Source organism: Chiloscyllium plagiosum, unplaced genomic scaffold (genome assembly GCF_037043375.1).
Source record: "Chiloscyllium plagiosum isolate Xiang-an unplaced genomic scaffold, Cpla_swu_hap1 HiC_scaffold_6, whole genome shotgun sequence".
In the NCBI taxonomy this organism is placed as follows: domain Eukaryota; kingdom Metazoa; phylum Chordata; class Chondrichthyes; order Orectolobiformes; family Hemiscylliidae; genus Chiloscyllium; species Chiloscyllium plagiosum.
Genome location: NW_028270144.1, coordinates 92,275,038 through 92,300,492, shown reverse-complemented (window position 1 = coordinate 92,300,492; position 25,455 = coordinate 92,275,038). Strand labels below are relative to the sequence as shown.

The window sequence follows — 25,455 nt, the reverse complement described above, 5'->3', positions numbered from 1 at the left end:
TGTCGGGATTCTATGATCTCGAGTCAGTTCACTTGCACTCACTCACTAAGAGTCTATCTGAACGCTCACAGCACTCTTGTCTTGCATTGTCATACCTTGCCTTGCACATTGCCCCTCAGCCAGAGAGACGCCTAGCTGACATTACTACTGTCTTGCCTTACTGTCTTGCGCAGACACATACATTTTCCAAACCCTTACTATTTGCAGAACTTTTATTGAATTTATTCCTCCAACAAAAATGGACAACTTCATTTTTTTGCACATTATATCCATCTGTCCTGCTCTTGCCCACTCACTAAGCTTGTCCAAAGCAGGTTGAAACAATTTTACGTCTTTCTCACAACTGGATTGAAAATTGGGTGGCTGACAGGAAACAAAGAGTAGTGATAAACGTCTCCGTTTCGGAATGGCAGGCGGTGACCAGTGGTGTGCCGTAGGGATCAGTGCTGGGCCCGCAGCATTTTACATGTACATTAATGATATAGATGAAAGTATTAAAAGTAATATTAGCAAATTTGCTGATGACACAATGCTGGGTGGCAGGGTGAAATGTGAGGAGTATGTTAGGAGAATACAGTGTGACCTGGACATGCTAGGTGAGTGGACGGATGCATGGCAGATGCAGTTTAATGTGGATAAATGTGTGGTTATCCACTTTGGTGGCAAGAATAGGAAGGCAGATTACTACCTAAATGGAGTCAAGTTAGGTAAAGAGGCAGTACAATGAGATCTAGGTGTTCTTGTACATCAGTCAATGAAAGCAAGCATGCAGGTACAGCAGACAGTGAAGAAAGCTAATAGCATGCTAGCCTTCATAACAAGAGGAATCCTTTATTCCTGATGAAGGGCTTTTGCCCGAAACATTGATTTTACTGCTTCTCGGATGCTGCCTGAACTGCTGTGCTCTTCCAGCACCACTAATCCAGATTCATAAAAAGAGGAATTGAGTATAAAAGCAAAGAGGTCCTTCTGCAGCTGTACAGGGCCCTGGTGAGACCGGACCTGGAATATTGTGCGCAGTTTTGGTCTCCAAATTTGAGGAAAGACATTCTGGCTATTGAGGGAGTGCAACGTAGGTTCACAAGGTCAATTCCCGGAATGGTGGGACTATCTTACGCTGAAAGCTTGGAGCAACTGGGCTTGTATACGCTTGAGTTTAGAAGGCTGAGAGGGAATCTAATTGAGATGTATAAGATTATTAAAGGATTGGACACTCTGGAGGCAGGAAGCATGTTTCCGCTGATGGGTGAGTCCCGAACCAGAGGACACAGTTTAAAAATAAGGGGTAGGCCACTTAGAACAGAGTTGAGGAGAAACATCTTCACCCAGAGAATGGTGGGTGTATGGAATGCTCTGCCCCAGAAGGCTGTGGAAGCCAAATCTCTGGATACTTTCAAGAAAGAGTTGGATAGAGCTCTTAAGGATAGTGGAATCAAGGGTTATGGGGATAAGGCAGGAACAGGATACTGATTGAGGATGATCAGCCATGATCATAATGAATGGTGGTGCTGGCTCGAAGGGCACACTGGCCTACTCCTGCACCTATTGTCTATTATCTATACATTCTCACTTAGCAAGATTTGCAAATCTAGAAATATTACATTTGGTCCCCACATCCAAATAATTGATACATATTGAACACAGCTGGGGTTCAAATACAGATCCTTGCAGTACTCCACTACCCTGCCAGTGCGAGAATGACCCATTTATTACCATTCTCTGTCCGTTAGCCAATCCTTAATCCATCCCAACACAATACTGCCTATCCCATATGCTTAATTTTGCTAACCAACCTCCTGTGAGGGACCCCATCCAAACGTTTTCTGAGAATTGAAGTATCCTACATCTGTCAGCTCTCTTTTATCAATTTTGTTACTAACATCTTCAAAAAAACTCCAACAAGATCAAATGTGATTTTCCATTCAAAAACAAATGCTGACTGTGCCCAACCAGATCATTATCATCCAACTGTCTTTTTACAACATCCTTCAGAAAACATTCTGGTATTTTTCCTTCTTTAAATGGAAGACAGACAGGACTAGGATTCCCTGATTTATCTCTTGCTCTCTTCTTAAATCGTGAGGTGACATTTAAAAGCTTCCAATCTGCAGGGATCATTTCAGAATCAATAGAATTTTGTAAGATGGTCATCACTAGATCAACTATCTCAAGCCACTTCTCTGAACACTCTGGGTAGTTCATTTTTATCTCCCAGCAAATGAAAGGCATGATGGCTCAGTGGCCAGCGCTGCTGCCTCACAGCACCAGGGATGTGGATTTGATTCCATCCTTGGGTGACAGTCTGTGTGAAGTTTGCACATTCTCCCCCATCTGTGTGTTTCTGCTGGATGCTACAGTCCAAAGATGTGCAGGCTAGATGGAATGACCATATTAAATTGCCCTGTAGTGTCCATGGATGTGTAGGTTAGGTGGGTTAGCAATTGGAAATGTGGGGATAAAGTGGTGGAGGCTGGATGTTGGTGCGATGCTCTTCAGAGGATTGGTACAGACTTGATGGGCCAATTTGCTTCACCCCACTCAAAGGGATTCTATGACGTATCAACTTTCAGTTCCATCAGGAATATGACCATAAAATAGGAGTAGAATTAAGTTATTTGACTCATTAGCTCTGGTCTGCCATTCAACGATGGCTGAAATGTTTCTCAATCCCATTCTCCTGTTTCCTCCCTATTACATTTGATCCCCTTACAGGCCTTCTATTTGCCATACCACCTCCCAGCCCACCATGAAATGGATTTTCTTTGCCTGATGTGATGAGTATTTGCAGTATATTCTGTTATTCTTGTACTTTGTAGAGATCATGTTAGTTTACATGCATTGATGTCACTGTGCAGGATATAACGAAGATTACTTTGATGCAGCACAATGCTCACAAATTTTGAGTGACTTATTTCTTGACACCAAAAGTACAGCTAATCAATTTGTCAGTAAGCTGACAATAGCACTTTGTTTGACAAATCATTATCTTAAATCATATAAATTAAACCGAAATTAAAGTGTCAAATTGCAGACAGGGAATTTAAATTTCCTTTGTCACTGCGCAGTTACTGACAAAGTAATTTTTCACTCATCCTTCAGTTGGATAACATCAGCACAGTAAGCTTGAAGAATTATCACAAATATTTAAAAAGATGCAATCAATGACAACAGATCAAAAAGCAAGCAAGTTCTGAAACGTTTAGAAATTTAACTGTATTAAGTTCAAACCACATAACTATATCATAGTGGGATTGCTCACTGTTCAATTTTCAAAATGAATGATGAAAGGATCTCTCATCACTTTTTTTTGTTCCCTAATGAAAACAATGGGAGTACATACGAGTCAATAAAGCAGCACAATAGCTTCCATATAACAATTCTAATCAATCTGAATTAATCCTAACTTTAGGCAGAAAATTGTTCTTGGCAATATTTTGTCATTGTATTTATCAACTTGAAAGTAAGTGCAAAATACATCTGTGACCATTTCCAAGCTTTTATTTTTGGATCACTTTGACATCTGACAAATGCTATCCCTGTAAAATATTTGAAGCCAAAAGTATGGAGAATCCGTTTAATTGGCCAAAACTGAGTGTGCATTGTCTCTGTCAGGACACCCTCAATTACCCAAGCCCAGAAAAATTAGGTGCAGGCTTAAAAGAGCCATAAATGTAATAAAATATACACCAGCTTTTGTATACTATCTTTCATGACCTCAAAATCTCCCAAAGCTCATTAAAGCCAACGAAGTACTTATGAAATGTAATTGTAACGAAGGAAGCACAGCAGCCAATTGGATTAAAGACAACTCTCACAAGAAGTAACGTGATGATGTTCAGGTAACTTTTCTTTGGTGATGTTGATCGAGATATAAATATTGGCCAAAACATCAGAGATAACTTGGCCTATTCTTCTTCAAAATAGTATCATGGAATCACACTTGTATATAATTGACAGGGTACATCGGCTTCTATCGAATTTGAAAGATAGCATCCCTAACAATGCAGTTCTCCTTCAGGACGGAAATAGCTATCAACCCAAGTTTCTGTGGGCAAGTCACTGCAATGGGATTTGAACCTGTGTACTACTGATTTAGAATCAAAAATGCTACCCACTAAGCTGCAGGATACTTAAAAGCTCTGCTGCGATTTAAGCAGTCTTAATCACAAAGCTTAAAAATAAAACACAGGGTGACAATAAGTTTACCTCTGTATTTGGACCAGCTGCCTATCTGAACATTAGCTCATTAGATTATCAAAAGTGGTGTTAAAAGAATCCCAGACTGCAGTGACAGGTCTATATTTCCACATCTGATCACAGAGTCAGGATGGTCAGTTACCAACAACTTCCAAAACCATGGATTGATTTATCATTCAAAATTATGTATAATAGTCCAGAACATCCAACTTTGCAGAATTGAAGTAGGACATCTGCCTGGCATAAAACGTAGATGCTTAACGATGGCACAGTGGTTAACACTGCTGCATCACAGCACCAGGATCCCAGGTTCAATTCCAGCCTCGGGTGACTGTCTGTGTGGAGTTTGCACATTCTCCTTGCGTCTGCGTAGGTTTCTCCTGGGTGCTCCGGTTTCCTCCCACAAACTAAAGATGTGCAGGTCAGGTGAATTGGCCATGTTAAATTGTTTGTAGTGTTAGGTGCATTAGTCAGAGGGAAATGGATCTGGGTGGGTTACTCTTCGGAGGGTTGGTGTGGACTGGTTGGGTCGAAGGGCCTGTTTCCACACCGTAGGAAATCTAATCTAAATCAAACCTTATCCAATTTGGTAGTTGCACGATGATCTCAATCTTTTTGGCGCACCACCCAGCCTTAGCTAAGGAACCCAATGGGAGTGATGGCAGAGGTTTATTGTACAAGCTACGTCCTATCACCTGCAGCCTCCCCAACAAACATTCCTTTCTGCTCCGCACCCTGGAGATACTCAGTGGCAAATGGTAACTAAAAAAACCTATGTTATTAGTTTTGTTTCCCTGTTTTACTCCATGACAGATGCTACAGAAGTTTAGTTTTAACTGCTGGCATTGGCAGAGCAATATACACATGAATTCATTAGTTTCTTTTCTTTCATCTGCCTCAGATCAGAAAATGTACTTTATAAACTGAAAGGAAATGTTGCTGGTTGATAGTGGCAGGGAGAACTGAACTGAGTGCAGCTTGAGCTTTGCATCAAGGAGTTCAAAAGCTTTCAGGATGAATATTCAAGCTTAATATTCTTTCTGTCACACTAATGATGTACATGTCAAATACCACGAAGAAACAGCATATCTGTGATCAAATGATTTTTTTTTATGCACAGTTCAACAAGTGATTGGATTGCATTACACAGGCAAACAATCAAAACAAAGGAAGTGTCAACTCTGATTGATATGTGAGATCATCAGAAGCATGTACTGGGGATTGACAGACAAGTTAAAGCTGGTTGATAAAGTTTGTGAGACAGCTGTGAGTGACAAGGAACTCGAACAACAGACTCAGCTCACTGCAGAAACTATAATTCAAGGAAAAACATTACACATTCATGGAGAAGGGTAACAGTCCAGAGGAAATACATAGTCGGAGGCTTCACTGTAAGGAAATTACAGCGCACGATGATATACTGTCCCACAACCAGGTTCAGAATATATTCTTGTCTGTGCCTCTCACTCAAACATTGGGTCAGTTAACTGCAAAAGTATCTATGCTCCAATGCTACTCCACCACTGAGGTAATAGATCAATTCTTTGAGGAGCTTGACAATGCTATCAGCTAAATGCCCAAATCCCCAGAATCCTCTACATAGAACTTCCATGCCTTTTTGGCACAATAAAGTTTTAATTCTGTTTCTGATTTTCAAGTCCTTTATACTGCCCTTGTTTCAAATGATTCCATGTTATCAGCTGAATGTGCAAATCTCCAGGATATTTTTACCTACAAGAGGGACCTCAGTATAAGGGTGGACACAAGCTCTTCTGCCACAAACATCATAGCCTGGGAAAGATAAATGACAATGAACAGAGACTACTTGAGCTTTTCTGTTACCATGAGACTTGTGTAATGAACAACTTCTTTTCAAACAAACCATGCCACAAGGTGTTCTCAAAAACATCTGAGGATAGGTCATTGGCACCCATCAGATTCCCATCATATATGACTGAACATCATTCCTAACATATGAAGCAATCACTGCTCTGAGTGAGATAACATATCACTTCCAGGCGTGTACTACAGTTCAAATGCAACCTTCGAAGTTTTGAAATTCAAAAACACAAATACAGTCCTCATATCAACACTCTCCATACTGCCTGCCCAAATAAAAATCTATTGTCACTCAACTCAATTGATCAGACAATTCAACATTTCAGCACAGAGTGCAGAAGCAAAATGGAACATACCTCCACCTACAATTTGGCACTCTCAACATACGGAAAGCAAAGTGAGAATGTTGACTGGTTCAGGGCTAATGTCACTCTGATGAAAGCTGCCATTGAACCCAAGGGATCCAATGTCATGAATTCTAAGAGATAGCCATTGAAGTACTTTGTATTCTGAATACTTTGTAAGATCCACTGCAAGTAAAATCCATCAGACAACTAGGCAGCTGTGTCTATCACAGATGGTTATAACTTTGCCAGAATATGAAAATATTCTTCCACTCAGTAAACTCCAGGGGCATGCATGATGGATTCAGAAAAGCTTCTGGCCCATCAAGAAGAAAATGGTTTCCTTGAAAACAAAGACAGGGAAGGTTATAACTGACTGCAAAAAAAAAACATTGTGGAGGTGGCTGGACTCTGTTCCCTGGAGTTGTATTGCAGGGAGAATACGATCATCCAGAAAGTTCTAAACACCCTAGAAAGCATGGCTGACACTGCAGAGCTGGACATCAAACTTCTAATGGTGGAGCTTAGCAAAAATATTGACTCACTTGACATGAGCAAAGCTTCTGGTGCTGAACCTGAACTCACTGAGCACAGAAAACCAGCACTTTCGCCAAATTTCCACAAACTTTAAGTCTCTGTTGGATGTAAGGGATAATGTATCACAATGTATTTGATACAAAGACTGTGACCACTGAGCAAGAACAAGGAGGATCACAGCAGTTCAACAAACATTGAGGTATCTCCTTGCTGAGCACCATGGGTAATATAAAGCAAAGAATTGTAGTTGCTTGCGATCTGAAACAAGCAAAAACAGAAATTGCTGGAGAAACTCAGCAGGTCTGGCAGCAACTATGGACAGAAAGTAGAGTCAATGCTTTGAGTCCAATGATCCTTCTTCAGTACAAAAAGGAAACATAATTGCCCAAGTTTCCTTTATCCCACTGCAAAGCTAGCTGAAGATATCCACCTCAAATCCCAGTGTGTTTTCACAATGAGAAGCTCTACAATTGATATCATCCTCTCAATTTGGCAACTGCAACAGAAATGCTGTGAACCACATATATCCTCTTCACCAGTCTGGCATTTGACCACACAAGCAGAGGTACTCTATTTAGGATAGAGAAAATTGGCAGTCCACCACAGTTACACAATAATTCTTCTTCCAATGGCAACATAACGTAAGATCAGCAAATGGGACAACATGAGAAAACAGATTCACTATGGAATAAAACAGGATTGCAGTCATCACACTCTTATTATAGAGTCATAGAGATGTACAGCAAGGAAACAGATTCTTCGGTCCAACCCGCCCGTGCTGACCAAATATCCTAACCCAATCTAGTCCCACCTGCCAGCACCTGGCCCATATGCCTCCAAATCCTTCCTATTCATATACCCATCCAAATGCCTTTTAAATGTTGCAATTGTGCCAGCCTCCATCACTTCCTCTGGCAGCTCATTCCATACACGTACCACCCTCTGAGTGAAAAAGTTGCCTCTTAAATCTCTTTTATATCTTTCCCCTCTCACCCTAAACCTATGCCATCTAGCTCTGGACTCCCACACCCTAGCGAAAAGACTTTGTCTATTTATCCTATCCATGCCCCTCATGATTTTGTAAACCTCTATAAGGTCACCTCTCAGCTTCCGATGCTCCAGGGAAAAAAGTCTTAGTCTATTCAACCTCTCCCTATAGCTCGAATTCTCCAACCCTGGCAAATCTTTTCTGAACCCTTTCAAGTTTCACAACATCCTTCCAATAGGAAGGAGACCAGAATTGCACACAATATTCCAACAGTGGCCTTACCAATGTCCTGTACAGCCGCAACATGACTTCCCAACCCCTATACTCAATACTCTGACCAATAAAGGAAAGCATACCAAACACCTTCTTCACTATCCTATCTACTTGCGACTCCACTTTCAAGGAGCTATGAACCTGCACTCCAAGGTCTCTTTGTTCAGCAATATTCCATAGGACCTTACCATTAAGTGCATAAGTCCTGCTAAGATTTGCTTTCCCAAAATACAGCACCTCACATTTATCTAGCTTAAGCTTTGCTTCCAGGTCATTGACAGAATGTCTCCTCAGTAAAGTGACGCTAAGCTGGTCAACCATGCTAATCCGAGATCTGTAGGTAGATGAACTCACATCTCACCTCAGATACTCCCCTGTCTAAGATTCCACCGCAACCCATCTGGGTAGAAAAAATGGTCACAACTCTTTTTAATAGTTTTGTTATAGTGCAGCTAAACTTACAACCAGCAGTAACGTATTCCTCTTTTAAGTTATAATGAACTTACACTATTTCTCCTAATGAGAGATGTTAATATATACATCCGGAGCAGGTAGGACTTGAACCTTGGTCACTTGGTCCAAAGGTACGGACGCTACCATAGCACAACAAGGGGGCTGTCCCTTCATGTAACTTAATAAGGAGCACACTCAGAAGCCTAAGACAGCTCCACATTATGCAGTGTGACAACTGACGCTGGCTATTGATTTCCTCTTGCGGCTTTTATTGCTACAACTCCACTATATTTCTTTAAAAACCCAAATTCTCAAAATGTGACAAAAAACCTTCCTCAAATCTGTGTCTTTTTACCGTTATTAACAATTTAATGTGTACCGTAGTAACACATGAAAGTGATTTCGATAGGGGCGCTCCTTGTTATCAGGGGTTCAGTTTTATTTTCATCAAAACGTTCTCGGGGATAAGCATTTGTTAGGAATGTGGAGCATATTCAGGTGCATTGGGGCACATTCAAATGCGCCAAATCTGGAGATTTATTTACAGTTCATCAATTAAATTCTGAGTCAGAAGGTTGATTCGGGACTTTGCCGACCCACTTCCCATTAAAAGCCTTAACTGGTTGCTCAAAGGCCTTACTTTGCCACCTCCCTGATGAGCTGCCTTCCTGGTGGACAAGAATAGCAGCCATTTTTCAACCTGTTGGGGATGATCTCCAAATGGTCCGATCTGGAGAGTCACTGAAAGCCATCCTTCTGTCTGTGCCTCCAATTTCCCTTTCCCAATGGTTTCCTGAAGAAGGGTTTATGCCCGAAACGTCGATTCTCCTGTTCCTTGGATGCTGCCTGACCTGCTGTGCTTTTCCAGCAACACATTTTCAGCTCTGATCTCCAGCATCTGCAGTCCTCACTTTCTCCTCGTCTCATATCCATGGCCTTTCTTTCATCAATTTGAAACAAACAATCTGTTTCAGTCTACACAGCCCCGTGCTTGCATAACTTTTAACATGGCAACTAAGCCGCCTCGTAACCACATCCATGATAGTGAAAACAGCCAACTGATTTATTAGTACCCTTTATGGAAGACACCTGCCTTCATTATCCAGTATGGCTCATGTGTGACTCCTGTTCCTAAGCAATACAATTGGCTTTTAAGTGTCCTCTGAACTAGTCTACTAAGCTACTCGGTTGCATTGAATTTCAGAGCAACTGGAGAGGACAATAAATAATCGGCCAAACCACCGACACACACAGATCCCAAGAATGAATATCAATCAAAGCTTCCAGATCTTCCTATAGGATATTTCTCTTACTACCCAATTTGTGAAATACTCTCACTACTGTTTCAACTTCCTTTATATGGCATTGAACCTTAATGAAAGTGAGATGGAAAACTGTGTCACAAAAGGGCTTAGAGGAATTTTTACAAGAAGCATGGAAAAGTGTAATATATAACAGTAGAATAATCTCAAATGCCTACAAGAGTCCCTCATACCCAATCCAAATAAACACAATATTAGTTTGTCCTAAGCAGATGGTAAATTGTGTTGTATTTAAATGAAACAGATTGGTAATTAGATTAAATACACGCCCATAATTTTGTGACAGCTCTATAAACCTGAGATGAAGATCACATTTACCGTGAAAGTGGCATTGATCTGCGTGCATGTGCATGTTTGTATGTCTGTGAGTTTGTGCGCCTGATTTTTAAGGCTCAATTTCCCTCCTTCCACTTTTGTCCCCTTATCAAAAGTTGGACTCTTGTATCTTTTTCTTGTCAATTCTCATTTCAGACGCTGCCTCACAGACTTTGCTTTTTGTAGTCCTCCCGGTTTCCGGTCATGGAGTGGAATCTTGTTGTGGGGGCAGTGGGCAGGGGTCTCCTCAACCAGCTGGAGAACTAGCAAGCGTCCTGAGCCATTTCATCCAGGCAAGGTCTGCTAAACCTAGTATCAATCAGACATAGTGAAGCCAGCTGGGGAGAGAGTGGGTGTGTGCAAGTGAGATCATGCATGTGTAAGTATGCGAGTGTGAGAACATGCTCGAGTGTGAGAGCGCGCATGTAAATGTGTAACAGTGCATGCGTGAATGTGCACCTAAGTGCATGTGTGTTTGTGAGTGTGCATGCGTGTGTGAGAGAGAGTGCATATGCATGTGACTGCATGTGTGAGTGTGTGAGTGCGTGACAGAATGGGTGTGAGGTGTGTGGTGTGTGTGTAAGAGATGGTGGTCAAGGTTCATTCTGGGAACAGGGTAACAGGGAGAATTTGGTAGGAAGTGGCTATCAATCACAATGTCCCACATCCCACAGGCAGGCACTGAAAGCTAGTACACTCTTATCTCCTAGACTTATATAATGTGCCAGCAGTACTAAAAGAGTAATTGAGAGAGCTTGGTTTGTCAAAACAATTTGGAATATGGAATGCCACATTGGTTTGAAACACACTATTTTTATTTATCATGTATGGTCATGTGCAGTGTGTTTAGGTGGTTCTATCCTTTTTGTTATCCATCTTTTTTTAACAGCAGTGATCTTAAATTTTATTATAATCCAAGAGGGATTTAACAGAATTCACAGATTTCTGTTGGGCAACATTAATGTGGACGGTTTCTCTCCACTATATTAAACAGAATTTGTCATTTGTTGTGATTCTTCAGTTCAGATAGAAGCTGCATGGCTCTCACCTTGACATTACCAAAATTACCAGACATTAATCTCTAGCTGTTCCCTGATAAGAAAGGAAACTGATTAAATTAAATAAGTGTAATATGAGTTAAAGGAATAAGTCCATATAGGAGTTCAAATGATGTTCACTTCAGTTGATTTTGTGTGGTTCATAGCATTCCCCAAGCCAGTCTATTAGATTACTGCTTCGCAAGTCTGTACATTCAATCAGTTACTCCACATTACAACAAATGAGCACTTTTCAGATGTGGGGAGGACTCAGCACAGTGCTGCACGTTTATTGTATTTTACAATGTTATTAGATTCCCCCCTTCAGTTATCGCTAACAATCTAATATTGAATAGCAACATATTACCCATGATTTGTACCTACGGCCATAGATAATTTGTTCCATATTATGTAATAGTCTAGATGGAATGTAAATAGGGAAATTATACGAATCTTGAAATGTCTTACATTCTATAGCTGCCACAATGTATTAACAGAACTTGATGGATGGAGGCTGGAGACTCGCGTTTCAGAATGTCTATTGATTCCAAATGTAGCTTTTCTTTTTAACATCAGAGGAACATGAAAACTAATAATTCTTGTCAATTTTAAGAAATTAAAAGTATTTACTTAATTGATCTTGTTGAATTTTATAAACTGGAAGGAAAATATGACTAATTGTGCGTTATGTTCTGACATTTCTGGCAATGGTGCATCCGAGTGATCCGCAGTACAGCTGGGAACATAAGTAGAATCAAATAATAACCTTTGTTTTCAGTGCATTGCTTTGTTACATGATCTCTGCTGGTTTACTGTTAGCATTATCACCTCTCAGTCAGGGGTTTGTTCCACTCCATTTAAACTGATAATCTAGGCTGATTATTCCTGTGTTGGAAGTGCTCCACTAATGAAGGTACTATCTTTTGAATGAGCTGCTCACTCAGGTGAATTAAAAGATCCTCCTACATTTCACCTAGTAACTTTGCACTTGCTTCATTTTTAGATAATAATCCAATTTTCTCTTGAATGCATCAATTGATCTTGACTTCACCATAGTCTCAGGCAGTGCATCCCAGATCCTAAACAATCATTGCCTGAAAAAGATTTTTATTTGACCATTGCAGCTTTACCTTGTATTTCTTCCATCTAATTCTTCATCCTTCCACCATAGTGCATCCCTATATTCTCTTTCTAGATTATGATTTTTAATTCATTTATCAAATCTCATCACAATCTTCTCTTGTCCATGGAAAACAATACCAACTTCTTTAATCATTCTCCATAAGCGAAGGTGCTCTTTCCCTGGAAGCATGCACACAAATCTTTTTCATATTCCCTCACATCCTTCCTAAAGTGTGGTGTCCAGAAGTGGACGCAATATTGCAGCTGAGCCAAAGCAGTGCTTTCTACAGATTTGGGAGTGGATATGATTTTAATGATACATTGGATGTTTTGACTTCCACTTAGCTTCTCTTTGTTAAAATTATGACTCAAGAAGGAACATTAACAGGCTGAAAGTTGGAAACGTAGAATGTATACTAAATAAAATTTTATGTCCATTCAGAATAATTTATCATTAGAAAATATCAATTTTAACCCAAGTCATTGTAGATTATTTACAATATCTCACTTCATCCAAATTCAAATCCTGAAAAGCCAAGGCTAAGGCTTTTTCCCCTCTAACCTCTCTGTATGAAACTCGTAACATTTTAATTTCACTATTCATATTGAGATTGGGTATTATTTTATGATGCTCATCACATTTGAATAGAAGCATGTAGTTTGCAATAGCACACAGTGGTTTTACCACAAACGTGAGGACATAAAGTATGGATATGTTTGTCATTTTATAGCATGTATTCAGCTGTTGGGAGTAGTTTTATTTTGTAGATCCCATAGCCCCCAAGCTCGCATATTCATAGCCATCTTGCATTATTTGACACAAAACTAATTTAAATGTCTAACTTTGGAGCTCTGCCTATCTTAGAATAATGGTATCAAAATGTCCAATATGGACCTGAAATGAAACACACAGATACATTTTGAATATTGTTACCCGTGTACTAACATCTGGCAGGTGGGATTAGGTCAGATAGCTCTATCTTTGATATGCCCAGATGCATTAGGACAAATTTTGTGATATAATTATTGTGTATATGCTCTATTATTTACATTTTAAATGCCCATAAGTCCATAGTTTTAATACAGTTCAGGCTCAAATTGTTCTGACTTTATAAATAAAGGGCAGCAAAATCTGTGCTGGACTCGAAGCAAATGGTGGTAACTACAATATTTCCACATATTTCGTGAATAAGTCCTCTTAATGCATTCAATCAAATTGGGAATATGATATTCTTGGTTTAACCTGAAAATTGATTTGAAGCCAAAGATCTGTTGAGAGTTTGAAAAATTCTGACCAAATGCAGACTTCTTCAATAGGAACTCCATGAAGTCTTTGAACCAAAAAAGGACCAGATGGCAAGATATCTGATCAGGCAACTTCAAAGAATACATTCAAGAGAGAGATAGATTTTAAAGGCACTAATACATACAAGGAATAAGTAGAAAAATGGCCTTGAGGTAGAGGATTAGTCACAGTCATACTGAATGGTGAAGCAGGCTTGAAAGTCTGAAGGTCTACTCCTGCCCCTAGTTTCTATGTTCTAAAATTTATTGAACTCCTCAGCATGTGATTACACTGTGCAAAGTAATTCCATTATAAGTATATTACTGAGTTCCAAATACCATTAATGGATTGAACTCAGCAAGATTTGCTGACACAGCTATGAAGCAGGTTGTTTTATTTGATTGACATTTATTTGGAATTATAATAGGATCAAATATTTTGAAAAAATTTTGAGTAGTTATTTATTTGTTGACAGATTAACAAGCATGAGATTAAAGAATGTTATTTTAAGAATGTTGCAATATGCAGTGTGACAGATTATTTTATGACCCGCTAAGACAGCCACGTTTTTCAACTACAATTTTAATGGCTGATTTTCTTTCATTTCTCTAATTTCAAAGGTTCCCTAAATAATGATATAGGTTTTGAGTTCTGTACATAACTGATACTGGGTCAGTTTGTAGCAAAGATACATAGGTCATGACAGTCATGGAGGATGCAAAAGGCTGTGGATGGGATGTTGGAAATATGAAAAGGGCATGGAGATACGATGGGATATGGAGGGGTACAGGGACATGGAGGGGTACAGGGACAAGGAGGAGCCGCAAGAGCAGTGAGGAGGGGATGAGGAATGAATAATAAGAACTCCAGTTAGGGTCGAGAGAACTGCACCGATCTCCCAGTATACAGAGGTGGGCATTCTAAACTGCTGGTCTCAGCATATCCTGATTCAGCTCCCAGCTTGAGGGCAATATCAGGAAACTGTGGCTCTGACTCCAGCCCAACACCAACTCCAGAAGAAGTACATGTGAGGACATGAGTAGACATTCAGAATCAGGAATGTGACTTCTTTCTCAAAAGGAGAATTTACCTCCTAAGAGATTAAAAGCTCGCTCATGAGTAGGAAAAGAAATCAATGGAAATATTTGTCTTGCTATAAATTTAACTGAAAACCATGGAACCCTCCCCTGAGATTCTAGGATTATTGAATATTAAAATACATTGCAATAATGTTAAAAACTGACATTATTTAAACTGTTGTTTTCTGTCCTAGGTCACTATGTTAGGACTTTGCACTGGTCTTGGGAAAATTTGCATTACATTTCTCATACACTTGTTAAGCAGTGAGCTGATCAAACCATTTTAAAGCTTGATGACAGTTGGCAAATAAATTAAGAGAATTTATTGGATAGACAACTATTCCACCTATTAGAGTATGAGCTAAATCGATTGAAATCTATGGCAAATTCTCCTGTGGATACCAATCAAAACTGTTGGATGCAGAATCAACTGAGTGCTAAAACTAGAGCTATAATTAAGGATATTAAAGGTGCTGGAGAAAAGGCAAAAAATTAAGATTAAAAAGATCAAGCTGTCACAACTAACAAAATGATGCAGCATGCTAGATGGACAAATGGACTGTTACTGTTTTTAGGTCATTATGAGAGATGGTGCCAATACACTTTTTAGCTGGCTGATTGATAACATTGAAAGCAGCCAAATACCCCATAGCCCTATCTTCTCCCCACAGACCCCCCAATCAGGCTTCACAAAATCCCTTGGTAATATTTCCCATGTGGAATCTCACTTAATCACATAGCTTTGTCCCTGAGCTATTAATATTTAATAAGACAACAATGCAAGTCCATTCTCTTTGCTGTGATTTTTTTTTCAATTCTTGTGCTGACACTAGATGTCATTCTACATATACAGAGTCAATCTTATTCTGCCCATGCCCCTGATGAAAGAGAATAGTCAGAAATAATTCAGCTAGGCATTTTAAAAAAGAACTTATATTGCCTTTCTGCCTTTTGTAATCTCATGACTGTCCAAATGCTTCATAGCTAATTCACCAATTTTACCAAGTTATCCAGTCCACCACCTTCCTGCCTACCACTAAGCTCATCCCAATCTTACGGAGGCTGATTGGCCATTGAAATCAGCAGCCCCCAAACGTACATAATACATATTTAAAAGATCAACTGACCTTGTTTAAGAACTCAACGGACCCCAATATTATCCTGCCCACATCATAATGTGATTGGAATGGGCAGGTTGGCAGGAAAAAAGGAGGATTACTGTCTTTGAAGGATGCTGTTCACCCAGCAGAGGCACCGCTTGAGAGTATAGTACCATTCTTTCTTCCTGCTCACCGACACACTTCAAAACAAGCCCCACCCTAAGGCTGACAAACACTCACTGCCCAATACAGCTGACTTACCTCACACTGGGATGCAGTGGATGTCCTGGGTGAGTCTGCCTACGGTTTCAGCAGTGCCCACTACTGAGTGCTGGCATTACTGGCACTGCTGGCCATTCAGATTGGCAGCTCCAACCTCTTCCCCAGTGAGGGGTGGCAGTCTGGTGGTCCAAACTATGGCTGTCGTTTGAGCTTCTTTCTGTTCTGTCATCTTGCCACTGACTGTCCTTCTGGGGTACAAGCAGTCCGCTCTTGTCCTGTAATTTTCTGTCCACAGTCACTATACATTTCAAGGCAAATGTGAAAATTCATTTATGCAATTTGTTGATACAGGTAGAGTTCCTCAAATCCAGCTACCTGAAACCTAAAGTGTCTGTAAATTTTATAATCATCCATACACTAATTTTAATTTAAGTAAAGTTTTTTTTAAAAAAAACTTATCCTGATGAGTTGGCAAGGCCCTATATGGGTGCAGTGTGACTCCAGATTAGTTATGAGCTTCACCACTTCATGGATCACTCTGTCATTCTCTAGATGGGTCACTGGATTTAAATGGGACAAATTGAGAACTTCAGATGCAGTCAGAGTCAAAATGTGTGGTGCTGGAAAAGCACAGCCTTTTTCCAGCAACACACTTTTTGACACTATATTGAAATGCCTACTTACATTACCTTCTACAAAATTACTCACTTGTAAGATGTCCTTGTTGCAAAGAAAAGAGTGATTAATGCAAATAACAAATACTTTTAATAAAGCTTCAAATGAAATCATTTTCATCCAATTGGCAGCACCTCTTCCTTTGAGAGAAACAGTTATAGATTCATGTCGCCCATTATGGCATAATTTCTTTTTCTAGCTCTCTCATGAGACATTGACGTTGCTGGCTGGCCAACATTTATTCCCCGTCCCCAGGTGTTCTTGAGATGGTGGTGATGAGCTGCCTTTTTGAACACTGCTGCAGGTGCACCCACAATGCCCTTAGGGAGGGAATTCCACGATTTTGTCCTAGTGACAGTGAAGGAATGGTGATATGTTTCCAAGTCAGGATGGTGAGTGGCTTCAAGGAGATCTTATGTGGTGGTATTCCCATGAATCTGTTGCCCTTGGCCTTCTAGATAGAAATGGCTGTGGGTTTGGAAGGCATTGTACGAGGATCTTTGGTGAATTGCTCCAGTACATATTGTAGGTAGTACACACTGCTGCTACTCAGTGTCAGTGATGGAAGGAGTGGATGCTCTGGATGTGCTGCCAATCGAGCGTGTTGCTTTGTCCTGGATGGCATCAAGCTTCTTGAGTGTTGTTAGAGCTGAATTCATCCAGGCAAGTGGGAAGTACTGCACCATAGTCCTGACTTGTGCCTTGTAGATCGGAGACAGCTTTGGGGAGTCAGGAGGTGAGTCACTCACTGTCATGTTTCTAGCCTCTGACCTCCTCTTCTTGCCATTGTGTTTATATGGTGAGCCCAGCTGTGTTTCCCATTAATGGTAACTCCAAGGATGTTAGTGGGCTATGCAGTAGCACTATTCAGTGTCAAGGGGCAGTGCTTAGATTGTCTCAATCTCCAGTAAGAGACAGTGAGGTCTGCAGATGCTGTAGCTCAGAGTTGAGAGTGTGTTGCTGGAAAAGCACAGCAGGTCAGGCAGCATCCAAAGACCAGGAAAATTGACGTTTCGGGCTGGAGCCCTTTATCAAGAATGACTAATTCCCGATGAAGGACTCTGACCCGAAACGTCGATTTTCCTGCTCTTTGGACGCTGCCTGACCTATTGTGCTTTTCCAGCAACACACACTCAACTCTTATTGGAGATGGTAATGCTTGACATTTGTGTGGTGCAAATGTTATTTGCCACTTGTCAGCCCAAGTCTGGATATCGCCCAGAGCTTCTTGTATTTGAACACAGACTGCTCCAGTATCTGAGGAGTCACGAATGATACTAAACTTGGTGCAATCATCAGCAAAAATCCCCACTAGGTCACTTTTGTAATATTAGGTGCAATCCTGCTCTCTCTCCTATAGGAAGGATGTTGCAAAACTTGAAAGGGTTCAGAAAAGATTTACAAGGATGTTGCCAGGGTAGGAAGGTCTGAGCTGTAATGGAGAATCTGACTAGGCTGGAGCTGTTTTCCCTGGCGTGTTGAGGGCTGAGGGGTGGACGTTATAGAGGTTTATAAAATGAGAGGCATGGATAAATTAAACAAACAAAGTCTTTTCCCTGGGTAGGGGAGTCCACGATTAGATGGCATAGTTTTGGGGTGTGAGCAGAAAGATTTAAAAGGGACCTAAGTGGCAACTTTTTCATGCAAAGGGTGGTGCGTGTATGGAATGAGCTGCTAGAGGAAGTGGTGGAGGCTGGTACAATTGCAACATTTAATAGGCATCTGGATGGGTATATGAATAGGAAGGGTTTGGAGGGAATGGGCCAAGTGCTGGCAAATGGGACTAGATTAATTTAGGATATCTGGTCAGTATGCATAAGTTGGACAAAACAGTCAAATTCCATGCTGTACATCTCTATGATTCCATGACTTCTGATGGAAGGAAGGTCATTGACGAAACAGCTAAACATGATTGGACTTAGGACACTACTCTGAGAAAATCCCACAGAGATGTCCTGAAGCTGAGGTGACTGATCTCCACTCAGAGAAAGTGAGGACTGCAGATTCTGGAGATCAGCATCGAGAGTGTGGTGCTGGAAAAGCACAGGTGGTCAGACAGCATCCAAGGAGCAGGAGAATCAACATTTCGAGCATAAGCTCTTCATCAGGAATCGTCTCTGAACTCCTTGAACCACAATCATTTTCTTATGTGCCATGTTTGACTCCAATTAGTGGAAAGTTTGCCCCGATTCCCAGTGTTTTCCACTTTTATCAGGGCTACTTGATACCACAATTGGTCATGTGCAGCGTTGATGTGAAGGGCTGTCACTCTCACCTCACCTCTGGCATTCAGCTCTTTTGTCCATTTTTGAACTAAGGCTGTAATGAGGTCAAGAGCTGCATGGCCGTGGAGGAGCCCAAACTAGGCATCAGTGTGCAGCCTGTGGCTGAGCAAGTGCTGCTTGATAGTACTGTTGATGACATTTTTCATCACTTTAGTGATGAGAATAGACTGATGAGGCAGTAATTGGCTGAGTTGGATCTGTCCTTACACTTTGGTACAATACTGACATCCAGCTACATTGCTGGAAATGTTGGTGTGCAGATGAAAAGTTAAACACTGCTGTCTATCCATTCCGGTGGAGATGGAAGATACAACATCAATACTCACAAAAAGGACATTCTGCTCACACTGTCGTCAAACTTACACCATCAACCAACACAAGAACAAATTCATTGCTTATCATATTATCCCATATTAAAATATATTATAATAATGTCGGACCATTATATTTGAAAAACTGGCTTCTGTGTAATAATGGTAGTTCAAAGGTAATTCATTGCCTGTAAAGCAGTTTCACGTTATCCTTAAGCTACTGAATTCATGCCTTTCTTTCTTGCAGAATGCATCAGTGATTTAGACTGGAACAAGAAAGGAATGATTAAGACGTTTGCAGATGACATCTGCACAATCAGTTGGGGAAAAATGTGGTGATTCAAATTCAATCCAGAGAAGTGTGAGGCATTGCATTTAGGAAGACAAGACAGAGTAATGTTAAAAAAAAACTGCTAGGATATTGACAAGTGGACAGGAACAGACAGACCTTGGATTACATGTTCACAAATCCCTGAAGATAGAAAAACAAGTACAAGAAATGTTTAATACGACATGGAGGATACTTTTATTTTTAGCTAAGGACTAGCAATAAGCAGGAGGTCATGCTAGAACAACTCTAAAAAAAATGCTATGAGACCACAGCCAGAGTCCTGAGTACAGCTTTACAGAAGGGTGTAATTGCACTCAAAGGGATAGAGGAGATTTACGAGGATGTTGCCAGACTGAAGAATTTCAGTTATGATGAAAGGCTGGAGAAGCTGGTGTTGTTTTCTTGAAACAGAGGATTAAAGAAGATTTAATTCTGCAGTGCAAAATTAAGCGGGGGGGGGGGGGGGCTGATATAGCAGAAATTGCCATAGCAGCTCACTTAAATTCCTTAATTTTCCTCCTAAAATTCAGAACAATTAATTTCATATTGTATATAATTTCATCCTACATATCTGCACTTATTTTCCCAAACTTCAATATCACTCATTACCAAATATTAATCAACGCCTTCCTAAGAACATGTGCATTAACTGCATATCATGCTGCAGAAGAAAATGTTTCTGATCCCAATCTTAAAGCCCATCAATTATATACTCATATCCTCTTCATTAGAGTTTACAGATAAACCTGAGAAACAATGTATTCATTATCAATTCCCTTCACTCTCCTAAAAATGTGGATCACGTCTTTTCCCACTTTCTTTTGTTCAGTAAAAATAGCCTAGTTTTTGAGAGTCAATTGTGTGAACTACAATTCTCTGACAAAGGGTTGAGAGCAAGGTTGAAGGCATTGTGACAGAGACATACTGATTAACAATGGTAATTCTCGATCTGCAAACATTACATTTCTCTATAACAAATGAGAGATTAAAGATAATTTACATCTGGAGTTCACAGTCAGCAGTTTTTGATTTAGGCTATGTGGAAAATGACAAAATTACTTTCCTCATTTTATTCTCCTGCTTACATCATTTACTATGCGTCCATTTAAATATAGACACTTAAATTGCCACTCTTGTATCAATGGAAAGTGGTTCAGAGGGAGAATTGATACAAGATAAGAGTCTACCTTGTGAGGCTATATCAACTGGTTAACATTCACAGCAGCGAAGCATGATTTCTGACATTCTGATAAAGAGTTACCAGTTACCCCCACATATGCTACCAGATCTGCTGAATTGTGCCAGCAATTTGCTTCTTTTTCCTGAATAATTCAGCCTAATGTAATGTTTTTAACCTCTAAAATTTGATTTCATTCCAAATGTATTTACCTGGCAGAACTCTCTCATCATTGAAAATTAATCAGCTGGTGAGCAGAGTTTGGCATTTGCATGCCTAGACGTATGCACACAGTTGCTCTATAACTAACCATGGCATGCTCTTCAGTAATATATAATCAACAATATCATTTAACACAGATGGCTGTACCATACATTTCATGGATATTGGGCTGCGAGTGGAGATGTAATATAACTGCAGCTCAAGACATTTAGTTTTAAGTGTCTATTATAGAATTGGTGAAAAATGTCCCTGACAGCTTACATGTTTTATCATGTTTAGTATAACCTCGTTACATTTGGAGTAGGGCATTTTTTTAAAAATGCATTGCAACAAAGTGTTCAATGGTTATATACCAAGCGGTTATTCAATTTAACTGCATCATCTCCATGTGCAACCTTTCCCCTCTAATATTCAAACCGGCTACTCTGAGTTCTTGCATTTTAAAGTGAAAGATGATGAAAGATATTGGGGACAATTGCCTACATCCAAAAGAGAAACTATTAAATTATAGCTTACGATTTGCAGCTTTGCTGTGGTCACTATGAGCGCTGTCATTTGATTGGTTGCTGGAGACGGATGACACACTTGAACTCCGAACAAATCCGAAAGCCACGAGTTTAGCGGCTGGCAGTCGCGAGTAACCAGGAGGACGGAGTCCAGAATGCCCAGGATACTTTGGGAGACTTGATCTTTGGACAATTGGGATAGTATTTTTCTTCTGTTCCACTAAAATATTGGGAGAAAGAAAAACATATCATTTTTGAGCTATAACAGGAATCTATACATTAGATATCTCTAGAATGTGACTGCTTGTTGTAATGATATGAAGTTTGTCAGTCCTTTATTCATAATTCTCATTGTCTGAGTACTCAATTAAATAAATACATCATGACAGGAAAACATGACAAAGTGAAACAGTTCTGTGATTACTGTTCCATGTTAGTAATTATATGCCAACAATACAAAGTGAATAGAGCACTAACCCTCTGTTGCTCTCCTGCTGTATTGAATTCTGGAGTATTGGGTTAATTTTTACCAGATATTGGCAATGTGTTAATTTTGTTGAGTTTAGTGCAGCATTTTTCTCCATGAGTTTTAGCAATTAATCACAGGTCGTTCCCTTATTATCTATGTCTCCATGGCAACCATTCGTCCAATCTTCTCTCAGAGTTGCAAGTAGCCACCTATGCCAGGACCTCCGGGAATTCCCCATATTGATGTCTTTTTAAAGCCGAGATCAAGCATTGCCAGCTGGGAGTTGCCCTACACCATCCAAGTAACGAGAGCAGAACCAAAAACAAATGGGCACAGCTGACACTTCATTGCTATTACAAGTGCACCTTCAAAAATACATCGCTGTTTAAGGCCAAGGTATGAACGTTACCCATGCCCTGTTAGAACCATGTCTTAGGGAGTTTTTTTGGAAAAACCAGAACCAGGGGTCACAGTGTAAGGATACATGTTAGGCCAGGTATGATAGAGATGAGGAGATATTTCTTCATCCAGAGAGTGGTGGGCCTGTGGAATTCTCTGCCAGAGAAAATCATTGTGACCAAAACATTGAATGTTTTCAAGAAGGAGTTAGATATAGTTCTTATGATTAAAGCGATCAAAGGACATCAGGAGAAAGCGAGGACAGGGTACTGAGTCGGATGATCAGCCATGATCATAGTGAATGGTAGAGCAGGCTTGAAGAGATGAATGGCCTACTCCTGTTCCAAGTTTCTGTGTTGCTATGGTTTCCCTATTCAATGAAGTCTAACATTCTGTCATGGTCCCACAGTAAACAATCACATACTGGAAAGTGTTCAAATAATTGGAAATATTCACTTGTATTCAGTAACAGCAAAAGCAAAAAAACAAACATACAAAAGCTACATTTGCTCTTGGGAACTGACAGGCACATTTTGGCTTTTGAGCAGGGATAAATTTACAGTCAATGAGTGATTACTGCACTCAGCTCCCATCTAACTGGAACCAGGTGTCAATGAAGTCCTGTCTGGCTTGTCATCCCTGATGCTGCACCACTCTATCATGGTGAAGGTGATGTTTCTCCTGGTCAATGTCCCGATCTTCCTCCTCAGAAGACTGCTGTTTCTCTCCCAGCTCTTCAACCTCCATCATATTCCCTCTTTGTTTGCTCCAACTGTGGAGAGCACTGTATGCCTGGATTGCACGATACACCCTGACTAGGGTGTACTGCAAGACCTCCCACCTAGACTGATCCAAACATCAGAACCTGACCTTCAGGAAATCAATCGTCTGCTCCACAATGACCCTGGTGAATAATGGGCTACTTTGTATTTACCCTTCACCTTAGTTCAAGGAACCGTGTAATGGGATCATCAACCATGGTTACAGAGAGCAGCCCAAGTTTCCCAGTAACCATTGTTGCAAGGGATCCAGCCCTTCAACTGAAACAGTAACTTGAGTGCTGTCAAGAATATAGGCATTTTGGCAGCCTGTAGGTACCAGGTACCTGCGATGCTGATGACCTGTACCTGTTTTTGGTCATCCTGTTATGTTATAGTGCTCTCAATGTGTCCAGTCTCTGCACCTGAGGACATTAGTTTGGCAAAACCTACATGCAAACAGCCAGCTGGGTTCTGCAGTACTGTCTTTGTCTCGAGGGAATGGGTTGGATCAGTGTGATCCTGCACAAATTACATCAGTAGCAGTCTTGATACTTTCCTGGGTCAAGGATTGAGAGATCCCTTACAGGTCCCCAGTGGATCCTTGGAAGCAATCAGTTACATCATTAAAGGTGAAGGCAGCTGTTACCTTGATGACCATTGTTATAAATGGCCACCCACTTGTTCAGATCCCAGGTCTTGCTCCGGTAGCTGGCCTTTTTCGGTAATGATGTCCTGGGATATCCTCAGTCTGCAGCAACACCATGCCTTAATCAGTGCAGAAATTAGCAACAAGGGTGATAGATTGTATGTCGGCTGTGCACCTGAGGGGGCCTTTCACTGTGACCTCTTCATGTGGAGATTGATTGGCAGTAACCCTCTGTTCTGCAGTGTTATTGTTCCACAGACACAGTGACAATAACCCCTGATGTGGCCGCAGCCATTGGTCAAGCTTCCAATGAACCAATGTGGGGAATATCAAATACAAAACAGGTTCTTCGAAAGGCGAGGAGTCAGCATTGTGTAACACACAATGGCAGCGTAGCATAAATGGGATAAGGAACACTCTAACAAGTGGGGCCATGGAATATCTCGACATGGACCTTTGATAGAGGGACCGTATCCAAGAAGGCAGCACAACCCGTGCCATTTGGTGGGTACTTTAGCTAGATTAGGATCAAGAGCACCTGCTGGTGAACACATCACTGCTGCAACTCCGCAATTGGCTGAGGAAAAAAAGTCTGGGTTGTGGGCACTGGGAGGACTGCCAGAGACCTGGCAGCTGTTCAGTGTCAAGCAGGAGGACTCTGTGGTGTCACCTGTCAGGGACTTTGTGTGAATTGACAAGCAAATACAGGACCACTAGGCAGGAGAGGACTGGAGGAATGTTGGTGGGGGAGGGGAGGGTGGGGGGGTTGCAGTGGCCATTGTAGCCCAGAGGCTATGTCATTACAGCTACAGGGACTCAGCTGTCATAAACACATGATCCTCTGGCTACCTCCATGGAGACACTGGTGGCTACCATGGCGAGCCACGTCCAGTACTTGCCCCATTGGTCCTTAGCAGCTACAGCAAGGCTGGGTGGGTACTGGGGCCACTTTGTGCCATATCTTCATGCGGAGTCAGGATCACAGTAAAGTCACCCTCAGAAGCTTCCTCTCAGGGGTCTCCAGACATGCTAGGGCCTTCCATCTCCACTCTGCCTCACACGTGTGGGAAGTCAAATTAAGGGGGCACATGTGCTTCTGGCAAGGACACACTCAGCACATCAAAACAAAAAGTGGACAGCTTTGAGGCAAGTGGAGTTCAAATTTATGATTTGAAAATGTTAACATCCACCCATTCTTAGTGGTTAAACAAATATCAGAGACACCAAACCATCTATGCTCATTGCACTTCTAAAATAAAACAGGCAGGATTCAGGGTAGCACAGTAAATGTAATCAAAGGTTTAAATACAATGGCTCTGCATGGTTAACACATTTCCAGTGAAAAAGTGAATTGTTAACAGCGGGAGGAAATCCATATTTTAAAACAACAAAAGTCATCAATAAACTGGATTTCCAGGAATATTCTGTACAAAGCCATTAGGAGTACTACGGGGTACAATCAAAGCTAAAGAAATCACAAAGAAAAACTCGTTTAAGGAATTATGTTTCTATTTCTAGCTTAACAAATTGGCTGCCATCTGGTGAAGGAAACAACAACTC

At 40.8% G+C, this 25,455-nt stretch overlaps 1 protein-coding gene across 3 annotated transcripts in view; it reads right to left on the bottom strand.

The window, feature by feature from the left end:
- Window positions 1–25,455, bottom strand: part of LOC122550775 (microtubule-associated tumor suppressor candidate 2-like) — a 456,058-nt gene that overhangs the window by 211,445 nt on the left and 219,158 nt on the right. For all 3 annotated transcript variants that reach the window (XM_043692024.2, XM_043692025.2, XM_087988203.1), the window contains one exon: window positions 21,631–21,840. In XM_043692024.2, the coding sequence (XP_043547959.2) occupies window positions 21,631–21,840 (210 nt within the window). The remainder of the gene's footprint in view (window positions 1–21,630; window positions 21,841–25,455) is intronic.